Source organism: Corvus moneduloides, chromosome 4 (assembly GCF_009650955.1).
Source record: "Corvus moneduloides isolate bCorMon1 chromosome 4, bCorMon1.pri, whole genome shotgun sequence".
Lineage (NCBI taxonomy): Eukaryota > Metazoa > Chordata > Aves > Passeriformes > Corvidae > Corvus > Corvus moneduloides.
This window is the reverse complement of record NC_045479.1, coordinates 19024666-19040864: the sequence shown is the minus strand read 5'-3', so window position 1 is coordinate 19040864 and position 16199 is coordinate 19024666. Positions and strand designations below refer to the sequence as shown.

General features: G+C 39.2%; 1 protein-coding gene across 15 annotated transcripts in view; it reads right to left on the bottom strand.

The window, feature by feature from the left end:
* The window catches only part of MYBPC1 (myosin binding protein C1), a 70986-nt gene that overhangs the window by 46843 nt on the left and 7944 nt on the right, over positions 1 to 16199 (bottom strand). For all 15 annotated transcript variants that reach the window (XM_032107525.1, XM_032107527.1, XM_032107526.1 and 12 more), the window contains exons 2-3: positions 4731 to 4763; positions 1778 to 1819 (exon numbers count right to left, since the gene is read on the bottom strand). In XM_032107525.1, the coding sequence (XP_031963416.1) occupies positions 1778 to 1819; positions 4731 to 4763 (75 nt within the window). The remainder of the gene's footprint in view (positions 1 to 1777; positions 1820 to 4730; positions 4764 to 16199) is intronic.

Genomic DNA, 16199 nt, shown 5'->3' with positions numbered 1-16199 from the left:
ATATATTTTCCCTTGCTTGGTGATATTCTGCAATAAAACAAGCGCTGATAGGAACAACTGCACTGTAAGTAATTTTTTAAAGTATTACTACTGAGTGTCTGGCAATGTCAACTACTTTGCTTTGCAGAGGTGACAGTTTCACTGGAGCATGGCAGAAGGTCATCTATGTATTAATATTCAGACTTTCATTGGAATTTTTACAGAGGCAACTGCTGCCATCATGGACTGAAACTGGAAAAGATTTCCATAGTAGGATCGCAAACAATATTTTTTGGTAGTAAAATCCTCCTAGTGCTGAGAGGTTTCCCTCAGGAAGAACATTTTTCCTCCTAGAAAGTACTCACTAAATTCCAAACAGAAACCCAATAATGTATAAGAAGATAACAGAAGTATCGGATAAGTTACCTACCATGTTTTCGTTTTTATTCAGTGAAATGTAGGCTTGTAAGCAGTGGGGAAATCACTATTCATGTTCAGTTTGGGAACAAACATTTCTCTCATATCCAAATTAAAGCAAGCAGAACTAACTGTTGGAATAGCTTGAGGCAAGACCTTCATCTATTTTCCTATCATTAGGCATGCAAATTGTTTCTGAATTGCATTTCCATTACCAAGTTGACAGATTTGATTACTCACACAAAATTCTATGTGTCAAAATAATTGCTCAATGGAAGGATAACTGGCAAAATAGCATGCACTGAAGCCTGGTTCAGCATTTTTATTTTCAAAAGGGTACTTGAATCACACACTCTTAGTATTTATATTTTGACTCTGCTGAGACAAATAGCCATGCATGCCTTTGCCAAATAAATCTTCAAGTATCAAATATGCATCCAGTCTGTCTAAAAGACAAGATTTTGTTTGGAAGAGACCAAAAGCCAGAATACATTTTCGAACAAGCCATTTCTTGATTTGCCATGAAAAAGCACCACCATGCCAGATGAAAAGCAAGCATTGCATCAGTTGTAAGCATATCTTGGTCTGGTTTAGCCTTTGATCAGAAGATTATTCTTTTCAAAATAACCTGATGGGGTGTTTTATTTCTACTTTGGCAGGGCTCCTACAAAAAAGTAGGAGAATTTGGCTCAGTTGCCTCAAAATATATCCTTGTAATCAGAAGAACTGACAACAGAGCTGGAATCTAATCTCAGCAGCACAAAAATACACATTAAAACCGGAGCTGAGTTTGCACGCATTGCTAGTGGAACAGCTATCTATTTGTTCACAGCAGACACTCCTCAAACACACTTTTCAGAACCTGTAATGAGCTCAGCTGCTGGGCTCCAATGAGGACAGAAAGGTGGACGTGTGATTTTTAATTTCAGATGAAAAAATCTATGGAGCTTTCGGAAAGTTAAAATATCAAGTTTCTGTGGTAGAACAGAAACAGCTTAGAATGACAGTAGGACATTGTCCACTTTATTTAAAAGTATCTGAGTTTAAGCAAGCTTGGTCAGGGGCAACATCCAGGCTCATTTAAACACAGCTTTCTGCTCATGCAAATCACTTGTAATGTGAGCCATTAATTAAACAGTCAATGTAAAATAATGTTGCTAAAGTATCACTCTGGTTTGCAGATTTTTTGAAGATACTCGTAAGTATCATAATTTCCTCATGCTGGCTAAGTCATGCAGAAAAAGGATTTAGGAAGCCTCACATCACACTTCTGAAATTTAGCATCAAAATTCTGAATTAAAGCTCAAACAATCCAGCATCAGAACAGCATTTAGGAATGTTGCTTTTATTGCCCATTTATAAAATATGGTTTCAGACTTACCTTTACCCTTTTCATTTCCACCCTCCTGTGGTGTTGTTTTTTCTGTGTAGGAAGTACAAGTATAGTTTTGAGAGGATCTTAAAGTAAAAAGAAAGACTTACACAGCATTAAACAATACAGGTTCTGCTAGTATTGGAAAAACAAGTTTAAAGAATGATTGATACATGTGTATATGTAATGTACAGTTGCAGTCCTGTAAAGCATTTTACAACTTGTGCATATCAATGCAATTTCTATGTTTTGAACAAGGCGCGTAAGATTGATGTTCCTGGACTCAGTGGAAAAAAAATGCTAGGCTTTTTAGAAGCAGCAATTGTTAGTCTCTTGTTCTTGGGCTAACTGGAAAAAGCTTTTGAAACGAGTTACATATCACTGTTAATTGGAAAGAAATTGGATCATGCATGAGTTACTGCCACTCAGTTTATCCTTAAGGAAAATTACAGAGAGTGTATTGAGGATGTTTTCTTTAATTCTTTATCATCATCTTCATCATTATCAACATAATCTTTCCAAGACTACTTGTATTTAATTTTCTTGATCAGAACTGTCAACCTGTCCTCTACTCTGAGCAGGTGAATGTGAATTATTTTTGGCCTCATATGTATGAGAAAACTTGGACTGTGCTTTGAAAACGATTTCCACATATTCTCTATTTCAGGATTTGATAGGATTCCTATTCCTTTTTGTTTCCTACCTCATTCAATTTGCATACAAAGTAATCTAGAATCTTGTCAAATCACATGAATTGTGCTGTCTTCAAGGTATAAACAGTCAATATTCTATTGCCTGTGAACTACGGCTTTCTGTGGCAAACTTACCTGTCAACTGCCTGACAGAACATGGGTTTGGGTGATGGTCAATAGAGTAACATTGTCAGGATGGAGTTAGGATAATTTTAGTTCCATGGAGGAAACATCTGCAAGAGCCAGTTGATTCTCTGATTATCCTGATTTCTTGTTGACATGTGTGCAGCCACAGTAACTATGAAAATTAAACCTGAAACTTAATAGGAAAATCCACATTCTGGTAGTGTGACAGACTCTTGGATCCTTCTGTCTGGATTCCCTAAATTCCCAAGCTCCAGTTGTCAGGTTCTCCATCTTGGCCAAATGGTCAAACCTGTTCCTTTTTAATGGGACTTTTGCCGCAGTAACACTTCATTTTCCCAGTAGGAACTGGGATAGGAGATTTCACTATTCTTGGCAGATGGTAGCATGTCTACATCCCATTTGAAAACTTCATCAGCCAAAGTGTTCCACACTTGTGGCTTGACATCAAGATCTGGAAGGAACTCTCACAATGACTTCTCAAAAATTTCCTGGTGCAGTTCAAGATGCTTGATTATGTCCAATAAAATATTTAGAAGTTATAAAATTTGGAATCTTGAAACCAACTTCCCTCTTTGTGTATTAGCACTTGGTAATCCAAGATGACAGCATCTTGAGTCAGGCAGAAGGAAGCTAGAAGTGACTGACACTTGCAGCTTAGAAATATCCCAGTTTGGTGTGTGCCTAACCATAAAGGCCTAATGACACCCTACTCATTTTTCAGAAGGAAAACAGGTAAGGACAAAAGAAAAGAGATTACAGAAGTGATTTTGCATTTAATTCTGTGTTTTTAAATAGAAGTGAAGAAGTTAATTATTTGAAATTGTTAATAGATATTTTTAAGGTAATGCTTCAAAGATGCTATTCCTTTCTGTGTACAAAAAGTTGTTTCTCATTTCAGTTCTTCTTGAAAGTTAAGACTGATTAAAAACATGAATTCCAGTACAAAGTATATCAGGTAAGACCCTAAGGGTGAAATTAATTAGTTTAATATTAACAGTACAAATTTAATGGTTCACTAGAATATCATTAATTAAATACCAGTTAACTTTCCTTACAAATGTATGCAATATGAAAGAGTTCATCACATAAAAATAATATATGGATAATTTAACCATGAAACTCCTCCTGGCAATTGATACTACTACCTTTGTCATTTTTTAAGGAAAGAGTGTATTGTTGGAACAAAGACATCTTGAATCAGCCTCATGAAATGCCAGTTAGCAAGACTGTAAGTAAAAGCAAATTTAACACTTGTAGTGAGAATATTTGTTCTGTTTGGAATTGCTGTTGAGGTTGCTATACAGAGAATTAAACTCACCAAATGGTTAAATTAGACATGCATATTGTAGATATATGTATTAGCCATTATCTGAGAATATAATTCAAGTTACTCAATGGCACAAGGCAAAGGCTTGCCTGCCTTTCCAGCTCCCACTAAAGAGAACCCTTGTGCTTTGCAGAGCTTCAGCTTTACCTGAAGCCCTCAGCCTGATGAATGAGTTTCACCTCACCTAACTTTGGCTTCCTGGAACTCAGCCACTCCATTCTAGACAATCAGACCCCTCAGGGCAATTGCCTGCACAGAGATATCTAGTGACATTTTAGATAGGTTATCTGGGAAATGCCCATTGGATGATGGAGGATGTACTCTGCTGGTCAGAGGCGGAGCACTGGTGAACTACTTAGATGGGATACATAATTTTCAAAGGACTAAAAGTAAGTGAAATGAATATCATGCTTGATTCTGTCAACTTTACTCACAATGTAGCTTTGAGGCAAAAATGAAATGAAATATTTTGGTAATTAGATGCTGTCCAGCATCAAAGAGAACAGCCCCATTTAGCCACAGAATTTAAGCAGCCATCATTTACCTGTATCCTGAAGGACACGCGCAATATTAAGCAAACAGCTAGTCACTCACAAACAAAAACTGAGCCTGAAATATCAGTATTCAGGCAAAGTGAAGTGAGAATATCTTACTCGGGCAGGCTTTTTTTAATTCTCTTGCTGTCCTCTTACCTTCAAAGAGACAATGAGCACAAACCATACTACGGCTATGCAGTATCTAGTCTCATGCAACTGTTCTTAGTGCCACAGCTCAAATTAGCATTTTTTACACTAACCTGGAGGTGGCGGTGCACTTTCATTTTCAGTTTCTGAAAAACAAGGAAAGAAGACAGACATTGAGCTTCAAATCCAAGCAAATCTTTTTCATACATTTGGTATACGTTTGTTGACTTTGAGTCTTCAATATTTGAATGCAGTTATGAAATTTATTTTGCTTTCACGCACGCAACATGACAGCTTCAGAGTGGCAAGGTCAGAGATCTAAAGCTCTTGTTCTGCAAAGAGAGGTTAGTGAACTTGTTTAGTGTGGAGATAGATAATATTCATAGAAACATAGAATCTTTTAGGTTGGAAAAGGTCTCTAAGATCATTGAGTCCAACCACTAACCCAGCACTGCCAAGTCACCACTAAACCACATCTCCAAGCATCACATCCACATATCTTTTAAATTCCTCCAGGGATGCTGACTCCAGTTCTCTAGGCAGCCTGTTCCAGTGCTCAGCAACCCTTCCAGTGATTGAACAAATTGACTAGCTAAAATATATTTTTAAAACAGAAAAGGAAGCTTATTTTCAACATTTAAAAGCTTTAGGAGTCTAGATGCATTAAAACCAGCAATATTTATTGGCACTAGTGCATTGATTTACAGTTTAACTACTTATAACAAGCAAAGATTTAAAAGGTTGAAATGCTAAACTCTAACAGTAGATGGCTCTTACTGACCTTTGTCATGTTACAAGCATTAACCTTTGGGACCCCACCTCAGGTCAGATTGAGGAAACAAAATTCCAATTTCTGTCACACAGAAATGCTGGTAAGGCTATTCCTTTACACTCAGTTCTAAATACAGCTAAAACATAATTCTCATTCTTAATAAATCCATTTAATGCTTAAAAGGGAGGGATATTTTTAATGCAAATATAATTTTGAGCTGACTGTGTGGATTTGATATGGTTTAGGAACTACCAGTCACATACACAGATACAACAGCAAATCCTTGTAGAGGTTCCAAAGAGAATCCCTTGCTACAAGGAAAGAGTTTGTGTTGTACGTTCTGATCACGGCACCCATCACACAGAATGGAAGGAAGTGTATTAAAGATTGACACACAGAGTGTGAAAATAATAAAATATCTTTACTTAGGTTCATAGAAATTTATTTTTTCTGGTCTAATTACTGACATACTAAGTTTTGTTTTGAAGCCTAGAAAAATATGAAAATTTCTCATATGAAAACATAAAAATTGCACCACAAAGAGTATGTCTTGGAACCTATTTGCTTTGCTACCATGACATTTCTCACTGTTTCCACTGAGAGTAAAATATTCCGCTGAGACATCGCTGTGGCATGGAAGTATGTTTCTTGTATGGAAAAGTAATAACAGAAAATTATTGATTGTATAGTTTTCCTTGTGAAATATAATAGAAACAGGGAGTGTTCTTATGAACACTGGATTAGAAAATCCTCCCTGGCTCACCAGTAAGAGTTACAAATTTATAATTGAAAACAAATAAAGCACTTTCCACTCTCAGATGAAAGGCTTATGAGACTTTTGAGGGACTTGCCTTGAATTTTTCTTTCCTTTTGAGAGGTGTTCCCTGGCTTCACCAACAGTGCACTGCTGGTCAGCTATCACACATCTTACAAGTCCTGCCATAGCCAGCACAGATGTTAGCCAAAGTCTATGGCACACACCAGACCTGAAACACTATTATAATGGTCTAAACTTCATCTCATGCATGCAGACAACAAAAGGAGACATTCAAAACCTGAGCACTCTCCTAGGCAACCTATGCTATTGGACCCTGTTCCTAGCAGAACAGGGACTCCACTATCTCCAAAGGTCTTTCCAACCTCAGCTATTCTGTGATGGGGTGATGACTGAAGTCAGACCAAGAAGCCAGTGGTTTGTTTCCTAAACCATAATTCAACACTGTTCAAGTTGTTGCTAAGAAAACCAAGGCAAGAACGGATCTCAAACGAGAGACCTGAGGTATAATGTGGGAAGAAAAAAGAAACGGGGAGAGTTCCAGGCACTGGGGGTGGCAGAGACATGGGAGATACTTCAGCATAATCTTCTGGCCATGTGCAACCCCTTTCATGGTCATGCCTGGCTTACAGTTCCATTCCTGAGGACAGCCAGGAAAAAAACCATTAATAGCTCCGAGCAGTTTCCACCTCCCCAAAGAATGATAGCCCTCTCTGGCTGACCTCTGCAACAGGCTTGTCAGCCAGGACAGGGCTCTGCACACTCAACCAGCAGCTTCTGGTTGTGCTCCTTCCCTAGGAGGCATGCTCCCTGGAGTCCCCAGATGCCATTCCCTGCGGCCTGTTGCCTAATATGGTGCTCTGTCCAGGCATTGTCAGGGGGGCTGCTGGTGGAGAAGGTCTCCAGCATGCAGTCCTCAATCTCTTTGGAGAAGTGCAGTTCACTGGGTTGCAATGATGCCTCTTGAGCTAAAGGGAAAAGAGGCTGCTGAAGGTCTAGTTACCACTGAATTGACACCATAATGTCAAGTGCACCGTCTACAGAACAACCACTTCAGAGTCTCTGAAACAAAAGGTCTCTTCATTGCAGTTCTTTATTTGAGAAACTGAGAATGTTGCATTTCAGAGGGTTGTGTCATGCTAAACACAGACCTTGGTTTAATCATTGGTTGTGAAACTGGCAATGCATCAGGTTATATGTAATTCTACAGCAAGAGTAGGAATTAACTGGCTATATGTGATTCTACAGCAAGAATAGGAAAAAACTTAGCAGTCCTCTCTACATGGCTACTCAGAAAAAATAGTGTATTAAGTACAGTTAGCAAATAAAATGAAAGCACAACTGTCACTTAGATAATATCTCCAGAAATGCTTTCATGCCTCAGCCATGTCATGAGATGCATTCAGGATCCAGTCTGACACAGGATATGAGCACTTAGAGCCAAGACATTTTTATTTGTAATTTATAATTATATATGCTCTCATGCACACTTGAAAATCAGCAGGAGATGCAACTTGACCCATTACCAAGAGTTTTCCGTCTCTTTTTTCGCATTTACTATGTTCAGTTTTTCAGATAAAATAAGACTTAAAATCTTTTGCTATGCATATAGATAACGAAGCTTTAAAAAGTTGCATGAGATGAACTGATGTGCTAAAGTTATGGAAATGCTTAAGAACCATGTTAAATTGAAGCTATCATTATTTAAAATTTCAACTCCATTTTAGGTCTGGTTGCACTGGCATCCAACCTGCAACAGCCAGAAGAAGCTTTGGCAGGGAACTGACATATGGATGTCAGTTTGAGTGTGGTGGCCAGTCCTCAAGGGTTCTGGATTCCCACTTCCACTGGCTTCTCTGACAGCGCCAAGCATAGAAACTCCCTGACATCACATATATTACTTTTCACACTGGAGTGCAATCATAATGTGGCATGATGATTGTTCTAAAACAGTCTCCAGGTCCTACTCTACTGCTGTGATGAAAGCAAAGTATCCTGAAGTCCTGCAGTTCGGACCGTTCAAGAACTACAACCTGTCAGCAAATATACTGGGAATGAGGTCTGGCTGGATAACTCTCCATCCTTCAACTCTGTTCTCATGACCAGCTTTATTTTGGGTAGGCTTAAGGCTTAAGAACTTTCAATCATTTTGGAAAATGAGTAGTGGGTGGTTTTTTGGGTTTTTTTCCTTAGGTAAGTAAAGGAAATGACCTTGAGCATTAAATCAGGGCTTGCAGAAAGACTAAAGATAGCATTTCATCGTCATTGGGCTGGAACATTCACAGGAAGGAGGAGGAAAGTCTCCTGCAGTCATTTCTCCTTGCAGTTATATACAGATCAGTTACAATCCAGCAAAGAACAGCCAAGAGATTCAAGATCTCACCCAGTCTGAGCAGAGGATTTATCCCCCTTTTACCTGGAAAGGAAAGCAGGACTATGGCTGCACCATCACGGACACAGGTATGATATCTGTCCGCAACAGCAACATATTAAAGAGACTCTCATATGTCAAACAACATGAGGATAGTCACTTAATGCTTTTTGTCACAAAGACCTGTCTCTGTCAACTTGTGTCAAATTTAAGTAGGTGGATTAATCTTGTGGACATAGCCTCGAGGGATCAGACCAATATAGCTATTACGTAGGCATTCCTAAAGTGCTGACTCTGCTAGTCAGTCAAAAATAGACAAAATGCTGGTTTGGGGAGAGAGCAGGGCTCATCTCAGCCCCCGTGCAGTTGTCATGTGTAAGGATTGTCCCCTCTGCCTGGCCCCGGTAAGACACGAGAACTGTCCTTGTGGCACAAGGCTTTCTCCTGGGATAGATGCTCCACTGAAATAGGTTGGCAGGGAAGGACTTAAGATGTGGAATGGTTGCTTGACAGACCTCATTTCCAGACCAGACAAAAGCAGTAAAACTTATTCCTTTCATTCCTTATATCCAGAAAAAAAGGTGCTCCAAAGAAAAGAAATGGCTCAAAATGGTTGGACTCTTTTTTGTGGATCAGTTCACTCAGATAACAGTGGCATCAGTGATGTGGGTAAAAGACATAGCCTCACCTTTTGGAAGGCAGGAATTTACTCAACAAACTAGAGAGATTGCCAGAACATCAGGAACATTTCATTGGGAAACAGTACAGTTAGCAGATCCCAGACTAAAAGAGCTGGAAGAGGGCTAGGTTCAAAGTCATTTATAATCAATAAAAGTGCATTCAATTGGACTTAAACTGAAGTAAATACAATTCTTATTCAAAGAAAAGAGACCAATGCTTATCATTCTGCAAAACACAGAGCACAGTCATGTACACAGAATCTGCCTGGTGCCTCATGAGCCTGTTCTCCACTGAGAAATAATCTGATTTGTGTGCAACTTCCACAGACAATTCCCAGTCTGAGCAGCAGCAAGGAACTACAATACCAGCTGAAATCATTACCACTTTTTATGAATTTCCGTGGACATTTTTTATGTTGTTTTTAAAATATACCTACAGAAACTGTTCTAAACAGACATTGGTCCTAAGTCCTGAAAGCAAAAGTTGTTCTAAAGGACTGAAGTAAATAAGCTCTGGTGGCTTATTGGTGCTCTGGTGGCTGGTCAAATGTCTGTTATTGTGGCCAGCAGTGTGATGTATCAGTTTGGCTCTATTCATAATGTATTTCTAGTTTCTGTTTCCACTTGTTGTGATGGATTGGACAGATAAACTGCTGGGTTTGACTTGTGACAGTGTTTAAAGGTGAAAACAACATGTTAAATACTCCCTCTTATTGTGACAAAGTGAACAAACCAGCATGTTCACTGAAGAGGAAATTATTTTATATTCCAGCAGCTAAAAGTGTCACAGTCCAGTGATGCATCTTTATGTGGGGACTGAAGAAAAAGTAAAATTAATAAAGAGTTTGCTTAAAAATTTAGTTTTGCATATGATTAAAATTCAAAAAAAACCAAAATGCCCGAGGATAATAACTAGTCCCAGCATATAATCCTTCCATATAAAGGATTTCATCGGCCACCGGAGCCAATCAAACCATCACAGGCTAAGTGTAAGGATGTTCCCTGACTTGAGGGCTGAAAGCATTGACAGTATTTAAGACAGATAGGCAAAGTTATCAAGTTCCCCTGCACTCTTAAACTCATTTTTAGCCTACTCAGTCCACAAGGCACCAGGATCGAGTAATTGAATTCCGTTCTATTTCCATGGTATCTTTCTTCTCTTACCTTATATCAAAGAAAACAATCCATAAATGTTAGCTCCTGAGCACTTGTACAGCTGAGATAAAAAATGAGTATCTATGCTGGTACCTCACACTGAACAGACTACAATTTGAGTGCCAAATGTCATAGAAATTTTTGACTAAATCTTTTTCCACTGAGTTTTTCACAATCACAGTTTTCTAATTTATTTCATCATTAAAACCATACCAAACCAAAAATCCCAACTTGTGGGGTTTTTTTAACTTCCAAGACTAAAATTTTGTGATGCTATCTATCCTGCAAATTCAGGTAGGTAAAGTTTTGCTTGTTAACCACTTACCAAATAATAGGATTTCACTGAAATGTGTTACAGTGTTTACCAGTGTGACTTGTACTCAGGTAATTGAGTTTACCATCATTACTACACCTTCATGAGAACGCTTTGTCAGCACAACTGTACTTGCAGAGCCTGAGACTATTCAGGGTGACACTGATTTACCTTTTATTCCACATCTTGATGTGTTAAATTTTATTTCCATGTTTGGAAATAAAAACATTCTACTTTGAAATGTCACCGCAAAAATTGTTCTACAATGAGGTGGTTGAAAAAAACTGTTGCTGAGAGAAGCTCCTAGTATGCATTTTCCTCCTAAAATGTGCAGCGAAAATGGTGGAAATCCCACACAGAATCAGCTTCTTCCTACAAATGATAGAGGGACTCAAATTTTCCTCTATTATGGCACCATCTCAGTTTGTATACCACTAGCTTAATGTGAGTCTGAAATGATTCACAGCTCCTGACATTCTGTGTTCCTCACCTACCAGTTTCAGTCATCTAAGCCATTCTTTAACCCTGCTTCACATGATGCACTACACAATTCTGGCTCTGGTTAAACAGAAAGGAGAAAGCTGGCTGTGGAAATATCGCCAACAAGATGGGTACTTATTATGTCTGAAGGACAGAAGCAACGCTCCTATTTTTACATGTAAAACCAACAACAACAACAAAAAGCAGTCCTGAAACACGTGAGCCGGACTGTGAACCTCACAGATTTACTCCAGCAGTGCCATACCTGAAAGCCTTTGCTCTTCTTAGTTTCAAGAGACGGCACAGGCTCCTGGAGGGGCTGGAGGCAGGAGCTTTGCAGAGCCTCTTGCCCCGTACCACAGCCCAGTATTTACTCCGCCTTTTTGTATTTAAAATGCCTCGTTGAGGTCTGTGAAGGGAATCAATCCCCCCACCACCTGCGGCTGGGCTCGGCGTTGTCCCCGCTCCTGCCCCGCAGGGGGCGAGCTGATTCCTGCCTCCGGGAAAAACCAGGGATCCGGCTCCCAGGGGAAATTCAGCCCTTTAGTATCCGCAGGGACGTAGGACAGCCCAGCCACAGCGAGCCAGGTTAGTTCCGATGCTCAGGAACTGCACTGAGTAAACACAAAATGCAGGAGCTCGGTGTAGTTTGGGTTTCTTTCTTTCTGCTCCTACTCCAGCCACGAGAAATTCTTCTTTTAAATAACCCAAACCTAATTCACTTTTGATATGTATGTACCAAAATAAATTTCTTCTTTTAAATAACCCAATCCTAATTCACCTTCAATACATATGTATCAAAATCAATTTCACTCATCAGACTAGTCTGATCCCATATTAAAAAGTATGACAATACCTAGACTTTGTTCTCAGTTTCCTATCCCTCCTTGCAATGGTTTGTTATTAATTTTTTTTTCTAGAAGCAAATATTTTCATTTATCTCAAGAGATTCCCAAGGGCAAATTGAAAGCAAAAGACACCACAGTGTAATACCAGAGATAGAAGTACAGTGACTAATGCTAACATCCTTTCTGAAAGCTTCAAAAGGTAATAAAGTAGACAAGGTTGTCACATAAAAAACTTCATAAACCACAGAACTGCTGCTCAGGAATGACAGTAATCTATTCTTCAAAATTAACAATTTATTTTCAATGGCAGTTGCACTTCTAATTATAGGATAAAAGTCAGCAATAAAGTTGAAAGGTCATTTCTTTCAGGAGATGAGTACTTTACCAGTAATGAACTTCCTTTCAGATTGCCAGATAATTTCCTGACCAGCTCAGGAAACATTTGCCAGTTTGGAAAAATGTCTTTAGTCTTGCTCAACCCAAAACGCAACACAGTTGTTTTGCTGAGCTGTTCTGAAATATTTCACTCTGAATTAAGAAAATCATTTGCAGTATTGTTTTATGGAAATCACAGTATGGACCTGATGCTCTGCATAATCGTAGTGAGTTCCACAAATGACTGTCTCCTGATGTTCAGTGCATTCAGAGTAATCCTGAGAGTCATGTGGTTGTGTGCAGAGAGTGGGAAATCATTCCACACAGGGAGATTGACTCTTAGGGAAAACGATGACATCAGCATGAATTCATGCAATCTGTCTTCTTTCAGACAGTCCCAAGGAAACATTTGAGACATGCTGATGGGTTTCATTTTCACTTAAATTCAGATGAAAACATTTCAGTGATTTAAAATGAAATCCCATTGGTATTCCCATTCCATGATTTTTGATCACAAACTTTTCTTTGATGTCAGGGCAAAACCAGACATTCACATGTTGGGATTTGCCAAGGACTGAATATATCACCTTGTTATCAGCTCTTTGTCGGAGTAATATATGCTACAACTGGGTCTAAACATTGTCACAACCATATCCAAATACCAAATAAGAAAAACATTTGCTAAACTCTAATTGACAGTGGGTGACAGATAATCTGTTACTCTGTGATCTTTTCAAGAAGGAAGAGTCTTAGACTTCCTTCAGATAAGAGCACTCTCCTGTCATCTGCATTTCAGCCTTCAGCCTCCTCTTGAGAGGCAGTGTCTTACAGAATGGGATTGTAACAGGAGCCCAGGCTCGGGGCTGTCAGGCGCCTACGTGATTGGGGATTGTTCCAAGTAGTTAATCACTAATAACCCATTACTTACTTCACCCTGAATTTTCTACCCAATGCTGATTTTCAGTCATCAGACTTGTGGAATACATCTCACTCAAGATGAAAAAGAGGGTAGTAGAATCCACTTTTTAGTTTGCTAAGGGTAACTCAAACTTACAGACTACAAAATTCAGTGTCTACTACTTTTTGTGCGTTTCAATGTCCCAGTACATGCTAAGCAAAGTGGACTTGTAATTAAGTTTGGAGAAGAATTTAAAAAAGCCCGAACTGGCAATACAGGAAAGCTTTGTATCAGAGTTGCAGTATTGCTGATAGGGAACACAGAATCAGAAATTGCCCTAAAACTCAGAAACACTTCTTTATTGAGATTTCTGTTTACTGACTTAAGGAGTTCTCTCTTTTTGTAAACTTTTTTGTATGTAAATATTTATCACTGTTCAGATATTCCTGGGACTCAGCCTTGTGCTGGGAAACCTTTAGGAGTGTTTTGCATGTGTGGAAAGAAAGGACTCTTTCTGTAGGTGGAAATTTAGGAGATCTACATGAAATCATGTATGTCCCTTTGTGGCTGTTCACATATGGGATTACAAACATCCCTCCATGTTACCACTGTTAACGTTTTCTACCTCTCGATCTCATCCTGCATCAATGAAGATAACTGCGAGAATTGTATGCATTCACTTTAAAAAATCCCAAGACACTTATCTCTGCCTTTAGGGAACGTTTGCACACAGCAGGATGTTTGCAGACAAGCTGTGGGGGTTTGCATCAGTAAATCAGTAAGTGATATGCATGAAAGAAAGCTCCTACAAAGCCTGACAGCAAAATGCATTTAAGATGCTGTTGTGAATTACAGTCACAGCTCACGGCATATGGTTCCTCTCCAGCTAAAAAAGCTGAGCTGTCGGGTAAGAGAGAAAACTTCATTGCAAAACATGGAAATGCAAAACAAGGGCAAAGAAAAAGGGGCACAGGACAGAGGTCAGATTTCCCCTTTAAAAATAGGGCTAAGGAAAGCTTAGATGAAAGATTAGTAAGGCTGGAGGGAATGCCATGGAAAAAATGTCATCAGGCATCTGACCCTCTGTGCCTTCACTGAAGACTGCATCTGTGGGGGAGTGGCAGCCACAGTCTCCATTGGAATTACACTCTTCTTTGGGTCTAAAATAAGGTTTTTGACCTAGATACCATGTTCTTATAAAAACACAACATACCAAATGTGCTACAGCGTACATATGTATATCTCTACCTACATGAGCATCACAGGATGAGACCCAGAAGCTATTAGTCTATAAATTACTCCATCTGCATGGCATTTCTCATGTGGTCATTCCTAGATATCTCAAGCCACAGATATTCTCCACACCACCAGGAATAAGTGTTTGCTACAGTTTTTGTAGGAACAATGATTTAGTGGCACTGGAAATGAAGAAAGCTGTTGAAAAAGGATGGAAATGCAATATTATGTACATTGAGGTGAGCAAATGGTTAGACGTTTCATTTCACTTCTGAAAACAGTGAAAGGTCCTACTACACACACACAATCAGCTCAGACTGATAAAAGGAAGATTTTCTTCCTTCTAGAACTGTTGGAACTAGAGGCCATAATTGATGCATTTCTTTTCCACCAAGAAGATCTCGTGGCAGAGATCTATGAAAATAAACACAAAAATACCTGAAAGTTGGAATTCAACAGCTGTTCAGCTACTGTTTTACTGCTCTTTCTAGTCCACCAGCACGCTGCAGTAGGTGAGTATCAAGGAGTAAGACCTCTCCCACCAACGTAGCCAATAAACTTTTCAGTTGGGGTCTCTTTCAGTTTTAGCTGCATTTGTATTCAGTTTAGTTTTGTCACAACTTCAGGGCTTTGAGAGAAGGAAAAATCTGGAATAGGCTTTTGGACCAGATTTGCAGGCTGGCTGAGCAAAGGATGACTCCCTTTTAAGAAAAAAGTAATTGTGCTCTGGTGTGAGTTGCTTTTGCTCAATCACTGCCTATCATGTTCCATCCTGTCAATATATAGAGCAAACATCTCTGCAATTAAAGTCTAAATACACAGAGGTAAGATCTATAAGCTGAAATCTGTAGGAGAAGGGAATCTTCATCTATATCTGTGGCTGACTGCAGCCTACCCTTGGCACATATGACCAAAATTAGGAAGTTATTCTGGGGTTGCAAAGACATGATGAATGTATTTTAATACAGATCCGTCTCAGGAAGCATCATGCTGCTACTGAACAATGCTTTCAGATGCTTCCTAAAACCACCATTTGATCCTACAGAGAATTAAATTAGAACAGAACTTTTTGTAATAATCATCTGATCAAAATAACTTGCTGGAGCTGTCACATATAAGGACAACTGCCCTAGGAAGTAGATCACACACTATTTTCAATTAGTAACAGGGCCAGGGAGAGCAAATTATGTAAGAACTATTTCCTAATCTCCAGGGAAGGGAGAGCAATGACTGTCTTGTTCATGTTCCATTGTTGCAAGAACACAGCAGGATTTCCTTCTTGCTGCACGGTCTGTACACTTTTGGAAACATGGAGGGGGCATGTGGAGGGGCTCTAAACTCTGAAATGAGTTACCCAACCATGCTCCCACCTTCTGGAAAACACTTGCACTGACTGACCTACAAGTTGTCATATTGGTGATGGCCTTTCCTGAAACAAACAACTCTGTGGCAAACTTCACTTCATGAAGCAATTTTTAAGATGGTGGCTTTTTTTTAATTTTTGAACTTTCCTGAGACTCTGTCATATTTGACTTTCTGTTCAGCAACCCTTCAACATTATTGCAGGAGGTCTAATGTCCTGAATTAACCTCCATCGAGCACAAGGAGAGAGCAGGGCATGCAGTATCTCAGTATTATGACATCTAACACCACCATGGCTAACTGCAGCAGAGACCACA